The sequence below is a fragment of the Engystomops pustulosus genome, chromosome 2 (genome assembly GCF_040894005.1).
Source record: "Engystomops pustulosus chromosome 2, aEngPut4.maternal, whole genome shotgun sequence".
In the NCBI taxonomy this organism is placed as follows: domain Eukaryota; kingdom Metazoa; phylum Chordata; class Amphibia; order Anura; family Leptodactylidae; genus Engystomops; species Engystomops pustulosus.
Genome location: NC_092412.1, coordinates 231,291,618 through 231,312,615, shown reverse-complemented (window position 1 = coordinate 231,312,615; position 20,998 = coordinate 231,291,618). Strand labels below are relative to the sequence as shown.

Genomic DNA, 20,998 nt, shown 5'->3' with positions numbered 1-20,998 from the left:
ATTGCCTCATACAGGGGTGTAGCTGAATATTTCATTTTGTGCATTTTTAGCACTGAAGGCAGAACCTGATTGTGTAGCCAATCATCAATTTTTTCTTCTGACAAAAAAATCCCCTGAGGTTAAATCTATTAAAAACACAACTTCTGTCCTTCATCACATACACTGTACTTCCATGAGTGAAACGCAAAAACAAGTCCTCGTGAAACGCATAGAACAGGTCCCTACAAACATAAGTAATAGATAAATAAACCTTCTAAAACGGACATACCTGGCATTTTTATGGGCCATAGGACTGGACCGGGTGACACAATAACATCATTTTCTTGATAGATTCCCCCGAACACAATGTACACGTACGAGTTAGATTATTCCCAGAAATCATCTTTATTGGAAAGTGCTACATTTGGAAGAGCTCTGGATTTTTATTGGTATATCTGTTTGTACAGAACGAGAAACAAATAGCGAATCTCGAGATTCATTTTTATAGAGAATCTCATTTTATTGGTTAAATATTTGGCACAAGGATTATAAAGTCAACTTATTAAAAATGCATGTTGTAGATACATATTAAACAGGTTGTGTTTTCGGTACAGTCGGTCCCTATACGGCCATTGATGCTGATGCCGGTGCAGCGCCTCAATTTATACATTACTCTGCACCGGCATCAATCTACCCTCCCAATGACTGCCCTTTATTCAGTAGGCTGCTGCAGTCTCGGGAGTCTCGGATGTTGTTGTTGTTGAGCCAAAACTGAGACAAAATGAAATTTGCCTCCATAAAACAATAGCTTGTATTACTAGGAAAAACTGTTGTGTCCTCCCAAGACTTGAAGTCGTGAGCATGTGCCCGAGTAACACTGGTAGAAATGATGAATTAATGTGTAAAGGATGAGGAGGATGTAATAGCTGAATAGAGCCTGGGATGTGTGATCTTTAGGTTTATTTAATTTAGAGCAGAATCCTGACCGGACTCCTTGAAGAGACTTTAAGAGTCCTAGTTACTCCGCCCACATACAGTGATTGACAGAACCTCGAGTATCAGTGTGTGCACAGAAGGTTGTCAATCCCTATTTATCAAAGAAGTGACTAAGCCTCTTACTTTAGTCTTTTTACTCATTGACATCCTATTCCAATCCAAAAACTTTATAAATCAAATACTTGATCATAAAATTCAGAAATTGGCAGAAATCACCACACAAATAAATTGTAAACTAAGTCATATTTGTCAGGAAAGCCATTGCTCCTTTGAAGATCTAATGTAATCATTAGTTCCTTAATAGGACCTAGGAGATTGCTCAGAGGTCCTTCCTCTCTTCTTTATAAGAACCTGTATTAAAGGAAATCTATCAGCAGGATCCTGCAGTATAAACTGGCTTCACTTACATGATCCTTTTTATGACCTTGTTTTGGTGGGAATTGGTGGGAATAGGCCCCCGGCTCTTGCCATCGCTTGGGGATGTGTGGCCATTTCTGCACTAAGGAGCAGCCGGTTGTGCACTAAAGAGATGCCAGGTGATGTCACCAGTTTTCTGGCTGGCAGGAGGAGGCAGGAAGTCTTGCAAATGGCGTGCATAATTAGATGAAGACTAAGCCCTGAGGGGCTCCAATGACGCCCAAGTAATTAAGTAATTACATTATCCTCTGATTGTCAATTACTAAATCTGAGAATCTCAAATACCTATGAATTCTTGAGACATTGATACCTTTTTAAGGAAAATATAGGTAATAATTACAGTACAGGTGGTCCCCTACTTAAGGACACCTGACTTAGAGACGACCCCTAGTTACAGACAGACCCCTCTGCCTACGGTGACCTCTCGTGAAGCTCTCTGGATGTTACTTTAGTCCCAGACTGCAATGATCAGCTGTAAGGTGTCTGTAATGAATGGGTGTCCCTGGGACCTGTTCCCCTCTCCGTGGTGGTGTGACCCTTGGCCCTCACTTACCTCTCCATGCTCCTGCTTCTTCCTCATCCTAGGGAGTGGGAACGCGCTTGCCGGCTCTCGCTGATTGGCGCTGGCCACTTCCCGGTTTTCCATAAAGGCCGACTGCTCCCATCACCTGCTCCTGTACCTCGACCTTGGCTGTCACCATGGGCTATTCGCACCTGTGGAAATGACCTGGTGGCACCACGCCACAGCAAAACCATCCTGCTTTGTGGAAGGCTCTGGTGGAGACAGGGTGCTACTTAGATTCCAGTCCCAGGTGTCGACTAGTGTGATCGTCCGTGGTGGTCCAGGGGGTCCACTGACCCCGACTCCTGACAATGAAGTTTTATTGATAATCCTTACGAAGTTTACATCAAAAAACTTTGAAAATACAATTGTCACTGGGACAAAATTATATATTTATAATTATAAAATATACAGTTCTGACTTACATTCAAATTCAACTTAAGTACAAACCCAAGGAACCTATATTGTATGTAACTTGGGGACTGCCTGTACATTGAAGTAATAATATACATTTTTCTAGCAAATATTTACCCATTTAAAATGTACCGTAAATCATTTTAGTGCATTAAATGTGTGCTTTAAAAAATATACTACATCTTTGTTCTGCTACACATGTTTTTGCCTTCTGGTACGGCCTAATTCTTCCATTTTCGAGTTTCGTGTCAACTTTCTTGACAACTTTATTGAAAAACGTTAGCCTAGCATTATCCTATCTTTTTATATAAATTTATGATTCTGTATTGTACAGTAGATATGTTGGGACATTGGCACAGAGTTTGCATATATCTCTTCTTAGGGAATCCCCCCCCCCCCTTGTTTTTTACATTCATGAATAAACCAAGAGCCATAAACCCCATGGTCTGTGGGACCTTTATTGATCCCAAGAATGTCGCCCGATCCACACTTCCCATAGGGATATTTCCATGTTACCATGTTTCATTGTAGTAAAAAGGACAATGGTGAGTAAGTTGGAAAATATGCAATAAAATAAATTGGAAACACCTCTGTACTTGGAGTTGTGGGGTCCCATTGGTCAGACTCTATCAATTAGATTAACATAATACAGGCAGTCCCCGAGTTAAGTACAAGATAGGTTCTGCAGGTTTGTTCTTTGTATGTAAGTCGGAACTGTATACTTTATAATTGTAGCTCCAAGCAGAATTTTTTGGGTCTCGGTATTGGATTTTAAAAGTGTTGGATTGTCATAAGAACCAGGATTACCAGTAAATCTTATTTGCAGACACCTGTGATAACTGTTATAACGGTTTATTGTAGCCTAGGGCCAAAGTACAGTGAATTACCAACATCCAGAGGTCCGTTTGTAACTAGGGGTCGTCTGTAAGTTGGGTGTTCTTAAGTAGGGGACCGCCTGTATCTAATAAATATGTTATTGATGCCTTGGAGAGGTATCCACAGATAGAAGTGGGAGGCTGACACTCTCTGTGGACTATAAATCTATATTAGTCTGAAGAAGGGTAATAATATGTTGAAACATTGTTTCTGTTTTTCCCTTGGAAGGGACTGGATTTGACACTGAACATCTTCATAGAGGAGATAATTGAGAGTAACTTAAGGCTAAAGTTCTAGCTAGTCACCATTAGTTGTCAAGTTCTAAATGTTTTGTTGGTCCAAAAACAAATTTATGATGTGCATGTGAAGGTTTGGAGTAACACTCGTTTGATACTTTGACACCAGGACATGTTCTATTTATTGTCCCAGTTTTTTTCCATTCATGAAGTGCGTTCCATTTTCCTCTGTAGGTCACTCAGGAGCAAATGCTTGGACCTCCACTGCACAACATCTCCGAACCTGAGGAGGAAAAGAATGAAGAATTCCATCATTCCAAAATACTTGACAGTGAGAAACAATCCAGGGAGAACTTTTTTCATTTTATAGGGAACCTTTTCCATTTCTCACCAAAATCATCGATGGGAAATATGAAACAGGACGCTGGTGTCCAAGAGCCTTGCAAGGAACATGAGGACTCACAAGTTAAAAATAACCTGGATAAAGAGGACTTAAATCAGGAGCAGACACTGGATGATCAGAGTGGAACAGAAGAGGCTCCGCAGGAAAGCAGGGAATTGCATGAGCAAGAAAGACCTGGGGTCAATGAAGGTGAAAACCCCAACGATGGATTAGAACATTGTAAAGATGAAGTTATGGAAACTCCAAAGTAAGTAACACTAAGGGGAATTCACAAGGCCTTCTGTATATATTGATATCATTTTTATTGGTAGGGGTGTAGCTGTAGGAAGGACAGAGGTAGCCCAGCTCTTGTGTCTGAGGGGACCACCTAAGAAGAAGCCAAAGTCCTCCAAATCTCCTTATGTCTATTAGATGTATGGGACTGTGCAAGTACGTTTCATGCCATGCAGTAATTACTAGATGGTGCAAGGGTGATATATATCAGGAGGTAGGTTGCCATAAATGTATAAGCATTAGGGTGCTCTTCTTTCTGGGTATACGCCTGCTTATATTGCTCTATGGGCTTCAAGTTGATATATTTGTAGAAAACTATAAGCCTGACATGCCACACGTAGGCTACCTGTTATGGTGTTAGTGTGCTATTATGAAAGCTCAATGGTTTAGTTGCATTAGAAATATTCAGTATCAGGGAGGCTAACCAGTGCAGAAGGGGGTTTTTACACTTAAAGGGGTATTCTAGTCTGGGCATTCACATCCAGATTCATTAATCTGCCATATATAAACATTTCTTCAATTAGATGTCATTAAAAAAATGTACCTGTGTGAAGATAATTTCCCATAAATGTAGTCATCTGGTCCCTTAGAAACAAGACTGTGTCCTTGGATACAACCACCTCTGCTGGACTGCTGGAGGGATTTCCCAAAGAAACAAATGGTTTATGTATATGAAATGTCTGGGAGTTACTGCAGGTCCCACAGCCGTCCTGTGGTAATGATTAGTGAATCCTGGTGGTCCGGCAGGGCTCAATAGCGCAACTCTGGCCATTGCTGCCAAAATGTGAGGTGGTTGTATCCGAGGAAGCTATCTGATTTCTAAGGAACAACATGGCTACATTTATGAGAAATTATCTTCAAACAGGAACATTTTTTAATAACATCCAATTGAAGAAATGTTTATATATGGCAAATGAATTAAATTTAAATGCCCAGATGGGAATACCCCTTTAAACTACCTAATGTACATATATTCTTAAGTGGAGGGATGTAAGGAAGGTAATTTGTGGCATTTCTGCAGAGCTCAGCTCCGAATGACAGAGTAGGAAGTCCATTGCTTCCTGTTGTGCCATAGCCATAAAGGAAATCTACCATCAAGATCCACCATGATAAACCAGGGACATTACTCATAGTTTCAGGCTCCATGACTTTGTTAACCTTCTTATATTTGCTATCCATGGCCTCCTGCCTTCTAAAATCAACTTCTAAAATTCTGAAAATAAACCTAAGGGGCTACCCTAGTCCCTCTGGCTTTACAGACTGTTACAATGTCTCACCCCTTCCCCTGCTCCCTCAGCACTTATGTAATGAACACTTCCTGCTGTATTCTCAGTGCTGTGGGAGCAGAGGGGAAGGTGAGACAGTGTAACAGTCTGTAAAGCCAGATAACAGAGGGACTAGGGTAGCCCTTCAGGTTGATTTGCATAATTGTTAAAGTGTATTTTAGAAGGCAGGAGGCCATGGGTAACCAATAAAAGAAGATTACGGAATTTGCAGTGCTTAGATCTATGAGTAAGATGAGTAAGTGCCCCTGGTTTATCATGGTGGATTTTGATGGTAGATTCCCTTTAAACTGTATTGTCATCCCGTGGATGGTAATATAGTATAGAGAATATGGGGAAGATACAATCACAATGCTTCTTCCCCCACATTAAACACTACATTAAACAGGGAATTGGATCCACTGTATGGGGTCCTTAGATAACCAGCTCTGGGGGTAGGTTCCCCCCTGCTTTTATGGAGGGTCAGAATTAATACATAACAGAAACACATAGAAACAGTGCAAAACATCATTTGATCTCATCTATAAGGCAAACATACGTGTGTATCCTATCTATTATCTACTTGCAAATCTTTATAAAATCTCTATCTATCTATCTATCTATCTATCTGTCCGTCCATCTATCTGTCTATCTATCTATCTATCTATCTATCTATCTATCTATCTATCTATCTATCTATCTATCTATCTATCTATCTATGTATCTATCTATCTGTCTTTGTCTTATCATGCATATACAATCTGTGTTCCCTCGTAATCTATATATATAGAGAGAATACAATGCCTGTAATGTAATGCCTGGCAGCGCGTATATTACACAGTATATCTACAGAGGTGACATAATATTACACATCAAGCTGCTGAATCTCTTCCAGTGGGTGTGTGAAAGTGTATCCCCATTGTGTGATTCTATTGTTCTCGTTTCCGTCGAGAGGGAGAGGATTGTCATTAAATAGAATTTCTCTGATTCTTTGCCAGAAGTATAATTTGTACTTAAATCGTATTTTGGTTATAGTAGTAAATTTTATCCTTGTATTTCAAAATCTTCTTAAAAGGGAATGTTGCTTTTTTTTTAGTCTTATGCATTCAACTTATAGTAACAGTGTAGGCAAAAGGTGTGTCCTGCTTCATACCCTAAACGGACGGACTATGAAGCAGGGAATTTATAATAGTAATAATCTTTATTTATATACCACCATCAAATTCCGTAGCGCAGGGAATTGCTCTCTTAAAGGAAATCTGCCATCTTAATCATGTATGGATAAACCAGGGACACTTATAGTGAATCCTTCTGGTACTTATAATCAACCAGAAGGGCTCTGGTTTGTTACCAGAGTCCCTCCATGCTGTCTCCCCTCTACTCCTTCAGCACTTCCCTCTTCCTGATGCAAACTCACTGCAGCAGTGGACGTTTCAGCATGCAGAGAGAGGAGGAAGTGCTTCTGTATATTGTAACAGCCTGTGATGCTGCTGCTTGGAGGCACTCTGGTAACACCCCCCTGATCCCTTCTGTCTCATTAGCATAATTTGAAATGCTGATTTTAGAAGGAAGGACGCCATGGATAACAAATATACAAGTATTATACAAATACCTGGATCTATGAGTAAGTGTCCATGGTTTATCATGATGGATTTTGATGGTAGATTTCCTTTGTCACACTTTGGGGGTCATTTACTAAGGGCCCGATTTGCGTTTTCCCGACGTATTACCTGAATATTTCCGATTTGCGCCGATTTCCACTTAATTGCCCCGGGATTTTGGCGCACGCGATCGGATTTTGGATCATCGGCGCTGGCATGCACGTGACGGAAATCGGGGGGCGTGGCCGAACGAAAACCCGACGGATTCGGAAAAACCGCCGCAATTAAAACAAAAAATCTGTCGCGGAGCTTGCACTTACCTTCACTCAGCCCGAGCCGGGGGAACTCCAGCGTGTTCCAATGCTTTTCAGCGCAGCAGCGCCACCTGGTGGACGGCGGAGGAACTACCTTAATAAATCCCGTCCGGACCCGAATCCAGCGCAGAGAACGCGCCGCTGGATCGCAAATGGACCGGGTAAGTAAATCTGCCCCATTGTCTTGCAGTGTTCTAGAATTAGAGCAACATTGCTTAATCTATGATCATGTATTATTTATACTATATATCTGTAAAGTAAATGTACAGAATTTTAACTCATGAACCACATTTTTAATCAGAACTTTAGTGAACATTTGAAGAATGTACTTGGTTTGGACAAAATCTGCCCCTAAACCCCTGGATGCAAACCAAGTCCAGAGTAATCTCATCACTTCTGTTATAGCCACTTCTAGGTGCCCACAACCGTATCAGATGCCAATAACCATAGCAGAAACTATGATTGTATCAGGCAGGTCAGGTTTCTAACACTCTTAACAAGGCTTGCTAAAATTAACTGTGTAAACCGCGTCCCGATCCAATGGCCAGATGACATGAAGGGGTGTTTTGGCTGATAGCCATAGGGATAAATTAGACTAAAGGAAGAACGTCATTATATTTTATTACTTTATGAGGCTCCACATCCAAATACGAGTAAAACAGAGATGATAAAAACCTAAAAAATATTGGAGGTTGAGCCCCTGACATAAGTCCTACCAACATCCAATATTACTTTTAATGGTCTGTAAAGTATAGAACTTTACTACCTTGGATATTAATGGCAGTGCATTATGTCTGACTTTCTTGACAGAATATGTAATGGAGACTTCTTACTGAGCCTCTTAAGCAGATGTCAGTGTATTCTTGTTATAATTGCAACCAAATGTGCCCATTAGCTATAGACCAGCAATGCAAATGATTATAGGCCCATGGCTAGAGGTGGCCTTGTTCTGGTTCTTGCCATCCCACTTGCTGGATGGTGATAACCCCTGAGAACATCTGTGATGGAGGTTCCATCAGACACCATCACAGAAATCCAATGGCCACCATTATTGCTTAAGTACTAACTCTTCCAGAATGTTCAGGAGGTTCTTGGCAAAAAACGGAGACCTCTAGTTGTCCCAGACAGATCTGGACTGATTTCGCCTGACGGCCATGGGTTTTTGTATTGGGCGCACCTCAAATGTAGGTTTTTCTGACTCCAGTTTGCTACTTCTCTCCTGTGTCTCATAACACCATGTCTGGATCTCACTTAGGTACTTCTTGTTTAGACCTGATCACAAAACTGTACTCCCTGCCTGACCTACAGCCTGCCCTACCAACCTTGAGAATACTCTGCACACCTTGACCTGGCTTTGCTTCTGCTAATTATTTGCCTGACATCTGAACCGATATTTCTTGACTCTTAGGAGTCACTCTTAAAGGTAGCAACCTTGCTCAGGTCAATTAGTCAATCCCCTGGTTGTAGTCCAAAGTCAACACTGTAGGTCCATAACCCACTATTCTTTTCAGAGGTCAACTCTAGTTCCTAAGCACCAACATCTGTATGGGGCTTCCAATGTTTATGTGGATTTCCTCAATCATTTCAGAAACTTTCCGACCCGTTAAAGGGGTTTTTTCATGAAATACAGTTAGGCTCTATCCCTTCTATAGGGTCTAACTTGCTGATCAGTGGGGGTCTCAGTGCTGAGAACCCCACAAATCATGAGAAGAAGGGGTCCGGCCGCTGTGCATGACCGTTCTGCTCCATTAATCTCAATGGAACTGACGGAAATAGCCGAGTGCCGCGCTCACCGATCTCCATTCAGAGACCACCGATCTTGGCTTCCTTTGAATATACAGTAGACCCTGTGTGTGTAACATGTGAATTTTTGATGGTAGGAACAAAGACTGAGAGGTGAACGTCTCTTGCAGAATATCTCTGCCATTTTTCCTTATGATTGTGGTTCAGGTTTACTGTACTTTCAGTGCAGCCGGCTCGGGGTTATACGATACCTCAATCGTTAGTTCATAGTTAATGGATCATATTTTATTAGATAACAATAGCATTTAAGATGCAGACTGTGAATGTGCTGCTGAGAGCTGAAATCTTTGTGGTAAATAACATTAAAATGTTAATCCAATAGAAATTGATCTACCAGAGGCAAAATAGAAGGGAGCAAAAACTGCTCTGTAGCATAATAAGAGCTGATCAAAGCGATGATGGGTAACGCAATGCAGTCTATTCCTACTATGATACAATTCAGTACACGTTTATACATTGGGTCATTGAGGCCTCACCCAGGAACTGCTCGACCTGTCAAGATATGAACACTTCTGGGAGGAGTTTGCAGAAAACCCCACCCCTGTGTCAAATTTGCATGGTTTGGCTGTTATGACTTAATAACAGGATGAACGACTAGTGTTCACTATGGGGCACATTTACTTAACCGTCCCGCTACGTCCGCCGATCCGGAATGTCCGCCGAGGATTCGGAGCTTACAGCGCGCGTCCCATTTCTTGTATGTTTCGCTTCCCCGGTCAGGTCCACCGCAGTTCACCTTCTTCTTCCCGGTGTATGTGAGTGCATGTCTCTAAATCCACGCGCTTAGTCCGAATCAGTCGGGTTGTCCCACGGCCCTCGATTTGTGTCGCATGAAAGTCGGCGTGATTGCGCCAAAATCCAGTTGTGTGCGCCTACTTATATGCTATATGGTTGGTATAAATCCCTTTTAACGATACAAAACTGTGTTCCTCTACATGTTGTTTTCCTTCACAGTCCTCCGTTGTACTGCCTGCAGACATTTATGGCCGATACAGTCTGCCGGGCCGGTGATTGACCCGTGACCAGTGTGTGTAACCTTGTACTCCCTCTCTGGTCTGTGGTTTACCATGCTATATCTTGGCAATGTACCATAACTTCACCCCCCCTGTCAGCCACCCACATTGTAGTTGGGTACATTCTACCACCAGGACAATTTCATGTTTGCTGATAGTTTTATTGAAGAAAAAAAAATTATTTTGCAAAAATTTTCCATGAAAATTGACAATATTATTATTTTCGTGAGATTATTAACTCCAATGAGGCGGAGACCCTTGCCAATATATTTTAATATTCCTTTCATAATATGGTGTAATGTGATGATCCAGCGAAGAAATGTAATATAATTGTTGATGAGATCCAAAGCTGAAGACTGATATCCAGGGTTTGCTCCAGGTTTCAGTAGGCCCCTGGGCGACAGAGACTCGGTAGGCCCCTTTGCAGTGAACTTACGTGGCAACATTCAAACTTCAGAAACTAAAACAGTCTCCTGTTCCCTAAAATATTCCCTAGTTTATCACACTTAACAGCCCCTGCATGGATATTTTAAATACAGCCCCCCTAATTGTTAATTTATATAAGCCCCCCTCCCACCCTATGGATTCATTAGATACAGCCTCCCTCATCCCCATGGATTCCTATGTACAGCCGTATGTGGGTCCTGGCATTTGCCCAGGTATGCCCAGTGCTGACGTCGGCCCTGCTGATATCAGAAGACCAGTCAGCTCTAACTACAACTTAGAGTAGACTATTCACATTGTATTTTAGAATTCCTTTTTAGAATTCCTTTTTAGTAAGGTTTATATGTTTCAAGGATGGTCCAAGAACACTGAATCTTTCGAAATCCAGCACATTCCATTGCTTTGATGCTGAAATAAAGGAACTTTATTGTATACACCTGGAATCCTATATTCAGTTTTTTCATCCAAATTCCCCAAAATATTAGGGCCTCTATAAGGAACCTCTTTTATAGCCATCACCCTTTGTTACACCGATTTGTTACATGGTAATAAAATTAGGTAAAATTTTGGCAGCTCCCATGAGTGGACGCAGGTGGGTGGGTGCAGTGTTTGATCCCCTGTTATCATTAACCCTATACAGACCTGATGTTTCCTATAGTGTCTAGTTATTACACACACCTTCATACATCCTGTAATTCATTTCATAGAGAAAATCTCTAACTTTTCTTTCTATACAGATTTGTTTTCCTTGACAAAAGCTGGGCTGCCAAAGGAAATGAGTGTAGTGTGAACATTAATGAGTATCCAGCAGATTTAGTGCCTCCACCTCCACAGGCTGCAGTGTGCACGTATTCACCACCCAGACACACGTCCTATACAGAATACTTGGAGAGGTTTTGGATTAGGAAGGATGGACAGGCAAATGCACAATGTAGGTGAAGTGCGGGAACCACTGTTTGTAGTAACTACACTTTAAGCAATGAATTATTATAACCCATTACTTATAAAGGTAACAATAAAGAAATTGTCATTTTGTCATAAATTGGAATATAAATCCATATTTTACACCTCCATAGCAGTATTCAATTGTAAGTATGAATTCCAATGTGTAAAACTTTGGCTGACAAAATGCAGAGACTATGCAAAGTTGGTAAATGTGAATATAACCTAAGAAGCCTGAAATGTAGACTTCAAACGACCAAAATGCCGAAGATGCATATTTACTTATTGATGCTTGTAGCATAGAGACTTTTTCTGGGGTACTAGTGCATTTTTAAATCCATCATCCTAAAGACACAGACGCAATTGATTTCCTGGTTCGCGATTTGGCCATTACCACCCAAATCATCCACATTATATTCTCATAGTCTGCAGCCCCCCCCCCTCAGGGCTTGATCACTTGCCGCCTGAGGCAAGATCATTATCTTGCCTTATCACAGATGTGGCCCTGTGTGGTGTGGTTCCATGAGGAATAACAAATGTTTCTGGTCATAATGTGACTTGTACTCTTCATTTTATACCAGTTCTACTCTCTCAAGTCTCTTTATGTGAATTTTCAATCCTCTCTCTACTTGTAGGTTGAGACCTAGCTGCTGTAACTGGCTGCTACCACTCCTTTCTCCATAGACTCTCTATATAAAATAACACCTCAGTCCCCATGTTTTCTGAATGCAAAAAGCAGATTTTAAAGTGGACATATACATTTGATCAATATCAGCCAAACCTGTTGTTTTTGTCAAGACCGGCCAATCATCTAGTGTGAATGCAGATTTCCTAATTTTCCATAGTGACAGACATCAGGGTGATTAAATTTATTTTGTGAAAGGAGATATGCTGCTGTCAGACATGTCTAGCAGAGACTTTTTGCCATCCCCATATGATGAGCACATGCATGCTTGGTTTAGCAGAGCATGCATGTGTAGAGGAGGAGAAAATCTCAACTCAATTGTTCTTACAGTCATCTTACAGTCATCTTACACTCGACTTACAGACGATCCCTAGTTACAGACGGACTTCCCTGTACACTGTGAACTCTGGTGAAGCTCTCTGAATGCTTTACTATAGTCCCAGACTGCAATAATCAGCTGTAAAGTGTCTGTAATGAAGATTTATTGATGATCCTTGTCGACATGACAGTAAAAAATTTTGAAACTCTAATTGTCACCGGGGCAAAAGAAAATTTTGTTTTGATTTACAATTATGAAATATACAGTTTCGACTTATATACAAATTCGACTTAAGAACAAATCTATGTGGCTTAGTGGTTATCATTACAGCCTTGCAGTGCTGGGGCCCGGGGTTCAAGTCCCAGGGTCAACATCTGCAAAGATATGTATGTTCTCTCCGTGTTTGCGTGGGTTTCCTCCGGGTCCTCCGGTTTCCTCCCACACTCCAAAACATACTGGTAGGTTGATTAGATTGTGAGCCCCATTGGGGACAGGGACTGATTTGGCAAATTCTGTGCAGCGCGGCGTAATTTGTGTGCGCTATATAAATAAAGGAATTATTATTATCAATCTGTGGAATCTATCCTGTACGTAACCCAGGGACGGCCTGTAGTTCAGATAGATAGATATAAAAATATATAAGACTGATATTGTTCTAACCTATTGCAGTCCATAATATCAATTTATCCCATTTTATAACTTCTGGCACCTAAAATGTTAAGCAGAGATTGACTGGTAGTGTCTGAATGTTCCTGGCAGTACTCCGGGGGCATCTACTTTCCATAATACCACATGAAGCAAATATTTCCTAAGGTGCGCAGAGCATTGTTACTGATCTCCGTGCATCCTTTTATAACATTGTACATTTGTTGAGATTACAATTCGTGGATATGATTTCACTGAAATATTACGAAGCGGTTTATTGTGGTCCCTAAGTGCCGGGGACGTGTGAATGGCTTGTTTCTTCTACATTTAAACAGGAATAAAAATAACAAGGGGGCGAAATGAAAAACTTCCTGACACCCGGCAACAAAGACATGGAATTTAAGGTGTCAGATAACTAAATACTAGGAAGCTGATCCCGGGCACTTGGCAGCCATCATCAGTATAGGAGGCCGATAAGAACTGCCACACATTGTCACCGGCATCCTGACAGTGACATCAAGTGACTGCTAAGCCCAGGACCTGTCAGTCAAGTACAGCTCCTGAAACTCTCTCTAGATCACCACAGAGACACCGACACAGAAACTACAGAAAATGTACTACGACTTTACAAAATCTGGGGAAGATTAATTAGAATTGCTGTTATTGCTCATGGAAACCAATCAGAATGCAGCTTTCATTTTATAAACAGCTGGGGGACAAAGAATGCTGAGCTCTGATTGGTTGTCATGGGTGACTAGAACAGTCCAGCTTTTAGACACTTCTAATAAATCTCTCCTTGTATTATTACAGTATTTTTCGGACTACAAGGCACACCATCAATAAATGGATGCTAAAACATCTAGGTTATAAGATTATAACCTAGATCAGTGATGGCAAACCTTTTAGAGGCCGAGTGCCCAAACTACAACCCAAAACCCCCCTTATTTATCGCGAGGTGCCAACCAAAAATTAAAGTTGTAACTTATTGCTCCCTGTTCTTCAAAAACATTCGATCATATTGGCCTCCTGAGGACAAGATGGAAAATTTGCATAATTTTAGCTTCTTTCCAGTGGTCCTCCATACACAGAGAGTTGTGGGGCCAGCAGGAGGTCCTCCAAAGATAATTTGTCCCTGTTTACTCTTCCTACATACCCAAGTAGCAAAGTACGTATCACTTAAATATATGAGTGAAGGCAGCATCTTTTAAGTTGCTTGGAACTGCAAGAAGATTCTTTGTGTCCTGTCTGGTGTGCTGGGGCGATGGCCTGAGTGCCCACAGAAAGGGCTCTGAGTGCCACCTCTGGCACCCGTGCCATAGGTTCGCCACCACTGACCTAGATTATAAGGCGCACCTGTTTATAAGGATGAATGACCAGCAGGTGGCAGACCTGTGCACAGTTCAAGGCAGCTGTTGTCTGTACGTACGGTTCATATATAAGGCGCACTGGACTATAAGGCGCACCTTTGATTTCTGAGGAAATCAAAGGATTTTTTGTGCGCCTTATAGTCCGAAAAATACGGTATGTCACTGACGTAGTTACGTCAGTTTTCTGGAACTGTCTCACAATTGTCTCAACTTCCAACTCGCGTCAAAAATTATAATTTTTTTTAGACATTTGTTAACCTACTGTTCTTTACACTTCAGTCTACTTACACCATTTTTTTTTAATCAGTTCCGGATTTATGAAGAGAGACTTCTCAAAAAAGTTGTAAATTTAGGTGCAAATTCATTTCAGTCCCCTCCTGGCGTAGGAAATAATTAGGAATTGGTTGCACAAATATTTGTGACTTTTTTTGTCACTTTCCACCAAAAAGTCTCAAATTCAATGCAGACATTTGCCCACATTTATTAAAGTGTCTTTGCCAATTTTCTGTCTGACTTTGCACTGAAAAGAAAGTGTAAACTGCTTGTACGTGTATTTATGAAGTGTCTGCGCCAGTTTTGTGTCGTGGCTGCGCTGTGTCCGACAAGACAGAAAAAATGTGCCCTTAAAGGGGACGTGTTAGTGCTTAGTTGGACTATTCGCCACATTTATTATTGACATGCGCCACAATTGTGCAGCATGAACAAAGTGCACCAAAAAAATGTGGGCCATTAACTCCTCACATGCCACAAACAGCCAAAGCCACTATTATAAATCTGACATACAAAAAGCTTTTAAGACATGTGCAAGAAGACTGCTCAAAGGAAAACCTACATGAAAATCATGATAAATCACGTCACTGTAACTGTGGTAAACTTCTTGTATTTGTTATCTATGGTCTCATTCCTTCTAAAATCAAGTTTTATAATTATGCTAATGAGCCAGAAGGGTACTGTGGTGCACTACCAAAGCCCCTCCGTGCTGTAGCTTCACAGGCTGTTATACTGTGCAGGAGCATTTCCTCCCTCACATTGTGTGAGATTACAGCAGGCAGAGGAAGGGGAAGACGGTGTAGGGGGAGGAGCAGAGAGAGGGTGAGACAGTGTAACAGTCTGTAAAGCCAGATGACAGATAAGCTAGAGTAACTCCTCAGGCTCATTAACACAATTGTGAAAGAGACATCAGCCTCTTATTAAATATTGGCGCAAACTCCACCAGTTCAGACCTGAAGAGTTTTTTGCTATAGTCATTGCCAGTTTATAGTAAAGGGTGGGGGGTATTCATCCCTGCCTTCCCCACGCCCTCGATGCTCCCTGCCCTCTCTCCGCCCCAACATACTCCAAGTGGCGTAAGGGTCCAAGAAGACAGAAAACTGGCAGGAAAGGGGAAGATTCATGTGCTTCCTCCATCAGAAAACTGGCAGAGAAGGCATAATGAATTTCCTCCTATGGGGCTCATTTACTAAGGGCCCTAACCGCTCACTTTCGTCGGGTTTCCCGACGATTTCCAATTTGGGATTTTGGCACACACGATCGAATTTTGGCGTATCAGCACCGGCTTTCACGCAACAGAAATTGGCCGTCGGAAAACCTGATGGATTCGGAAAAACAGCGGTATTTTAAAAAAAACACGAAAACCATAGTCCTAGGTGCTATAGAGAACAAGATAGGGGCGTCTGAATTGACACTTTCTCTCAAACCTGTCAACAAGGCTCCTTTCTGGCAAAAAGTGACTCTTTTCATCTCATTTGCATAAGACTTTTACCGATATAAAATCGCCACCAGAGGGCAAATTATAACAAAAAAGAGAGAATGCAGGGAATGGAATTTCATCCCCTACATGAGGGGGCTGGCAGTTTAGTGGGCTAAAAGCTTGTGACAGGTTCCCTTTAAGTAGATTGGGAATTCTTGGCTCCTAGTTGTTGCTATCCCTCCATTCTACAGTAGACTCCTGAGAAGGGGAAATTTTATGAGACATTTATATCTCCAAATAAAATGTGTTATTTTGCGTAAGGTACATCAGATATCTGGTCAGGTAATAATCACATGCAACGGAATAAGGTGAACAGAAGGTTGTATTCTCAAATATATAAGACAAAATGAAGATCTCTATGTGAATTTATCCTCTTAATATCATTTACATAGATCTTTTCTCTTCTTGTGCCTCCTGTTAATAATACATGAATCCTCCGCTGTGTTATATTTACCAAACCTATTGATCGTATTGAATCAGGACAGTTTTAGAAGGATTGCATTAAATATGTAAGAGCTTATGTTCTCTGCGTCTTCTGGAACAGGTGAATATTCATCTGATAAAGAGATTCATCGCTTCAATATTCACTTAAAGGGAATATCCACTTTTTAACAGCAATGTCATTTTGGGCTGATTCATTTTTCTTAATATATGTTTATAGGGATTACGGCTTTATTTTCTATTACACAAATCTCCTAATCTCCTGGAGTTGAACTAAAATAAAAAGGCTTCATATGAATATACAAAGTGAGTGGCAGTCTCATCTTCACTTTATCTCAGCTTCGGCAAATAGACTTTCGGTCAGACGCCATCCATGACATAACGTCGGCACAAAGCAGCCTGTTGTTCTTTGAGATCAAATAACAGCCATGGTGCCTAGAGCCCCTCAGGCTCATTTGCATAATTTTCATAGCATTTTTTAAAATAAGGGCATAAGAAGTTAGTGAAGTAGAGCAGATCCTGTCAAAGGGAGAACATACCTGCAGTGTACCTGGTTTACAATCCTTGATATTGGCGGTAGATTTCCTTTAAGCTTCTCCTGGGGTGTTGTTTTGCCTCCGTTGCCATCTGCAAATTCCCTTGAATATATCAGGACTGTCATTCATTTGTAAAATCTTGGTCTGGAAAAGTTCTAGAATTAGTCCAATATATGGGTGAAGGCTAAAGAAATTGGGATCCAAAGTAGTCGTCCCTACTTAGTTTAGGGACAGGACCAAGTGGTCCCTGGTGTGCCCAAAGATGGTCTGGGAGTGGGACTCAAATATCCCTATTTTACTACCCTATGATATATATTATAAGAGTAGTAGGTCTGATTATACATAATAAGAGTAGTAGTACCATGAGAGTTGTAGTATTGTGCTGCGCCACATATGCAGGTTAATAGTAGTAGGTCTGTTCAGTTTTCATATATGCACGAAAAAGCAGCACAATTGTGGCCATATATACGCAATAAGAGTAGTAGTCATTTTCTGTATGTGTATATGCATGATTAAGAGTAGCAGTACACAGGTGAGTAGGGCTGAAGACACTGGAGGAAATTCATTAGTGTGGCGCAGAGCTCAGCAACACTAGTCTAGTGCTGAGCCAGATTCATCAATGTGATGATAAATCTTTCGCAGTATAAGACTGTCAAGTTCTACTTTTAGACCTGCTCTTAGCTGGTCTAAACTGTGCTCCACAAGTTGGCCTACCCTCCTTCATATTTTTGACAACGGTCTAATTTTCATATGACCATGCCTCCTTTCTACTAAACCACTCCCCTTTCATGAGGCCACACCCCAGAAAAATGCTCAAAAACGTGTTGGCATTTTAGACTTTTTTTTGTGCCGCAAATCAGTCATTTTTTGGAGCCATAATGATTGCCGCCCACTATCTCTAAGTATTATCTCAAACATAGTTGCCATGCCCTCTGTTAAGCCTCGGGCCCTGGGTGGCTGCCCCAAAACGACCATATTATAATCCACTGCTGTAGAAAAGAACAATGTTTTGTATCTTATTTTTATAGGTCGTGCTGAAATAAAACATTTAATATTGCCAAAAAATCCTAATTCTAAAAAAAACGTTTAAAGCGTGCCCCCTTTCAGTCATATGACACTCGTCCTATACATCTTCCATAGTTTGGCGCCTGTTACAGGGCATGATAAGACATGGTATATTACGACTACATGGCTTTTGGCCATCATTTATTGGATTTGTATGTGGTTACATTTTTATACATAGTATAATTGGTGATTACTTTGATATCTAGCAAGTGAACCTGCCATGAAGAGTCTATCCAGGGGCTGCTCAGACTATTAATAGTGACCGTATATCTGTCACTGGGAGCCTGACAAGGTCACGACCTCTGCACTTGATGACACCTTACACTTGGCAGCGTTTGTATAGTCAGACATGAGACTAATCTGTGGTGTACGCTATAGACTTACTGTATATCCTGCTACAGGTGATTTTGATTTTCAGTTTTGTTTTATATTTGGAGCTGTAGTTAAGAATCACATAGAGATACTGGATTTAACAAGGACACGCTAAATACCCAAAGCCTTATGCAACATGCATTGAGCTGTAGATACGTGAATATATGAAAAATCTGAATAATAAGCTCCAGAATACTGGCACATTACTTCCATATTGTCTTGCTGCACCCCAGTATTGTGTGGGTTTCCTCTCAATATTCCATTTAATTTCTATTTTATGTCTGCATTATGACCTCTGTACAGACCAGGCAGGCTTTGAGAATTGTTTTTAGGCTATTCAATGCACATAGGTGGTTGTCACATAAAATTGAAAATAATTTCCACAGTGTTGTTTAAGGCATAGTTACCCTGCCGTCACTAAACCAGGTGATATGTAAAATATGTTACAGGTTTGTGTGAATCTTTTTCCAGTACATCTATCTGCTCAGCTCCTCCTGCACTATGGCATGCTAATTGCAGATAGGACACTATGTACAATCTGCTCAGCTCCTCCTGATCTATAACATGCTACCTGCTGATAGGACACTATGTACAATCTGCTCAGCTCTTCCTGCTCTATAACATGCTGCCTGCAGATATGACACAATGAACAATCTGCTCAGCTCCCCCTGCTCTATAACATGCTGCCTGCAGATATGACACAATGAACAATCTGCTCAGCTCCCCCTGCTCTATAACATGCTGCCTGCAGATTGGACACTGTGTAGAATCTGCTCAACTACTCCTGATCTATAACATGCTACCTGCTGATAGGACACTATGTACAATCCGCTCAGCTCTTCCTGTTCTATAACATGCTGCCTGCAGATGTGACAATGTACGATCTGCTCAGCTCCTCCTGCTCTATAACATGAAGCCTGCAGATTGGACACTGTGTAGAATCTGCTCAGCTCCTCCTGCTCTATAACATGCTGCCTACAGCATTGATACCAGGTACAACTGCCTGCAATAGGATATGGAATCTGCTCAGCATCTCCTGCTCTATAACATTCTACCACAGATAAGGCCTCTTACACACTGATTTGGCTGCGAGCTAGCCACACAAAATATGCGTATCTCACGTTTCCATTACCTTGTATTGGGCATGCACTGCACCGTGAGGCACTGTACACCACGCCAGGAACATGCTGACTGCCTACACCCAAATATAGGACAGACCCTAATCCTGCTCATCTGTGCGGCGGGGTCAGTCACTGTATAATGGCCACCAATGGGGTGAAATGGACTAACCTGCCGATGTCAGACGTGCGGCAAGCATCAGCACACGGCCCTTTGTGAATTGCAGCGTTAGTGCAACATAACCATTTGCCTTTAATAGTGGCCCAGCTTGGTTCACGGGTGGCAGAATACAATGTCTCTTTAAATACAAGGTAGTTCTACTTAACCAGCACATACTCCTGATCACCTTGACCCAATTACATTAGTCATTAGCTTCTCATAGACATAACATGACTGAGGTCATGCAATTCTCCTTGTGATTCAATCGATAACAGTGACGCATGTGAGTCACAGTTTCCGAACAATGTTAATGTTTTTCTGATGTTGTATTTCTTAATGGGAAACCACTACTTGCCGTTAGGAAAAATATCACAACATTTATCGTGTGCGCTTTCTGTATTTAGCTAGACCTCCGTTATGTGTGGTCCAATAAGGCCATAAAGCAAAATATGTTCCTTGATTGGGCTATTACCGCTCATACAGATGAAAAGAAGGAAGGCAGCACAAGAAGATGAAAGCAAATCACTGGCTGGTGTCCACCAAGTTGTCCATATACCAAATAGTAACAGTACAGTAGAGGCTGCGTGCACATCTAATGTATGGTTACATTTTTATAGCTCCAAAATGGAATCATTATAAAGCTCAAATTAATATAATGGAAATATTCATATCTAAACTATAGACAAGTCTTCTAGCAATGTATTTTCTTCTGGTATGTTCTATGGCTCATCCATTTCCTTCCAGATTTCCTTCTAACATTGCATGTACATACAAGTTGGAAATTGGAAATTAAATTGCAATTGTTGTTGAAAACAGATAAATATCGCGCTACAGTGTGAAATACTTAGATGAGTTTGTCACATGCAATATAATATTGCTAGGATTTTCCATCACTTTAAAACTCCTTTGTGAATTCTCTAAACTGATGCCCACCAGGAACCCCCCCCCCCCCCAGCACTAGTTTACCATATAATGCAAGGAAATGTAGCACACCTCAATTCCTGG

General features: G+C 41.2%; 1 protein-coding gene across 1 annotated transcript in view; it reads left to right on the top strand.

Annotated features, from left to right (window-relative positions):
• Positions 1 to 20,998, top strand: part of CRYBG3 (crystallin beta-gamma domain containing 3) — a 122,289-nt gene that overhangs the window by 41,911 nt on the left and 59,380 nt on the right. Inside the window, exon 3 of the mRNA XM_072138512.1 lies at positions 3,715 to 4,130. Within this exon, the coding sequence (XP_071994613.1) occupies positions 3,715 to 4,130 (416 nt within the window). The remainder of the gene's footprint in view (positions 1 to 3,714; positions 4,131 to 20,998) is intronic.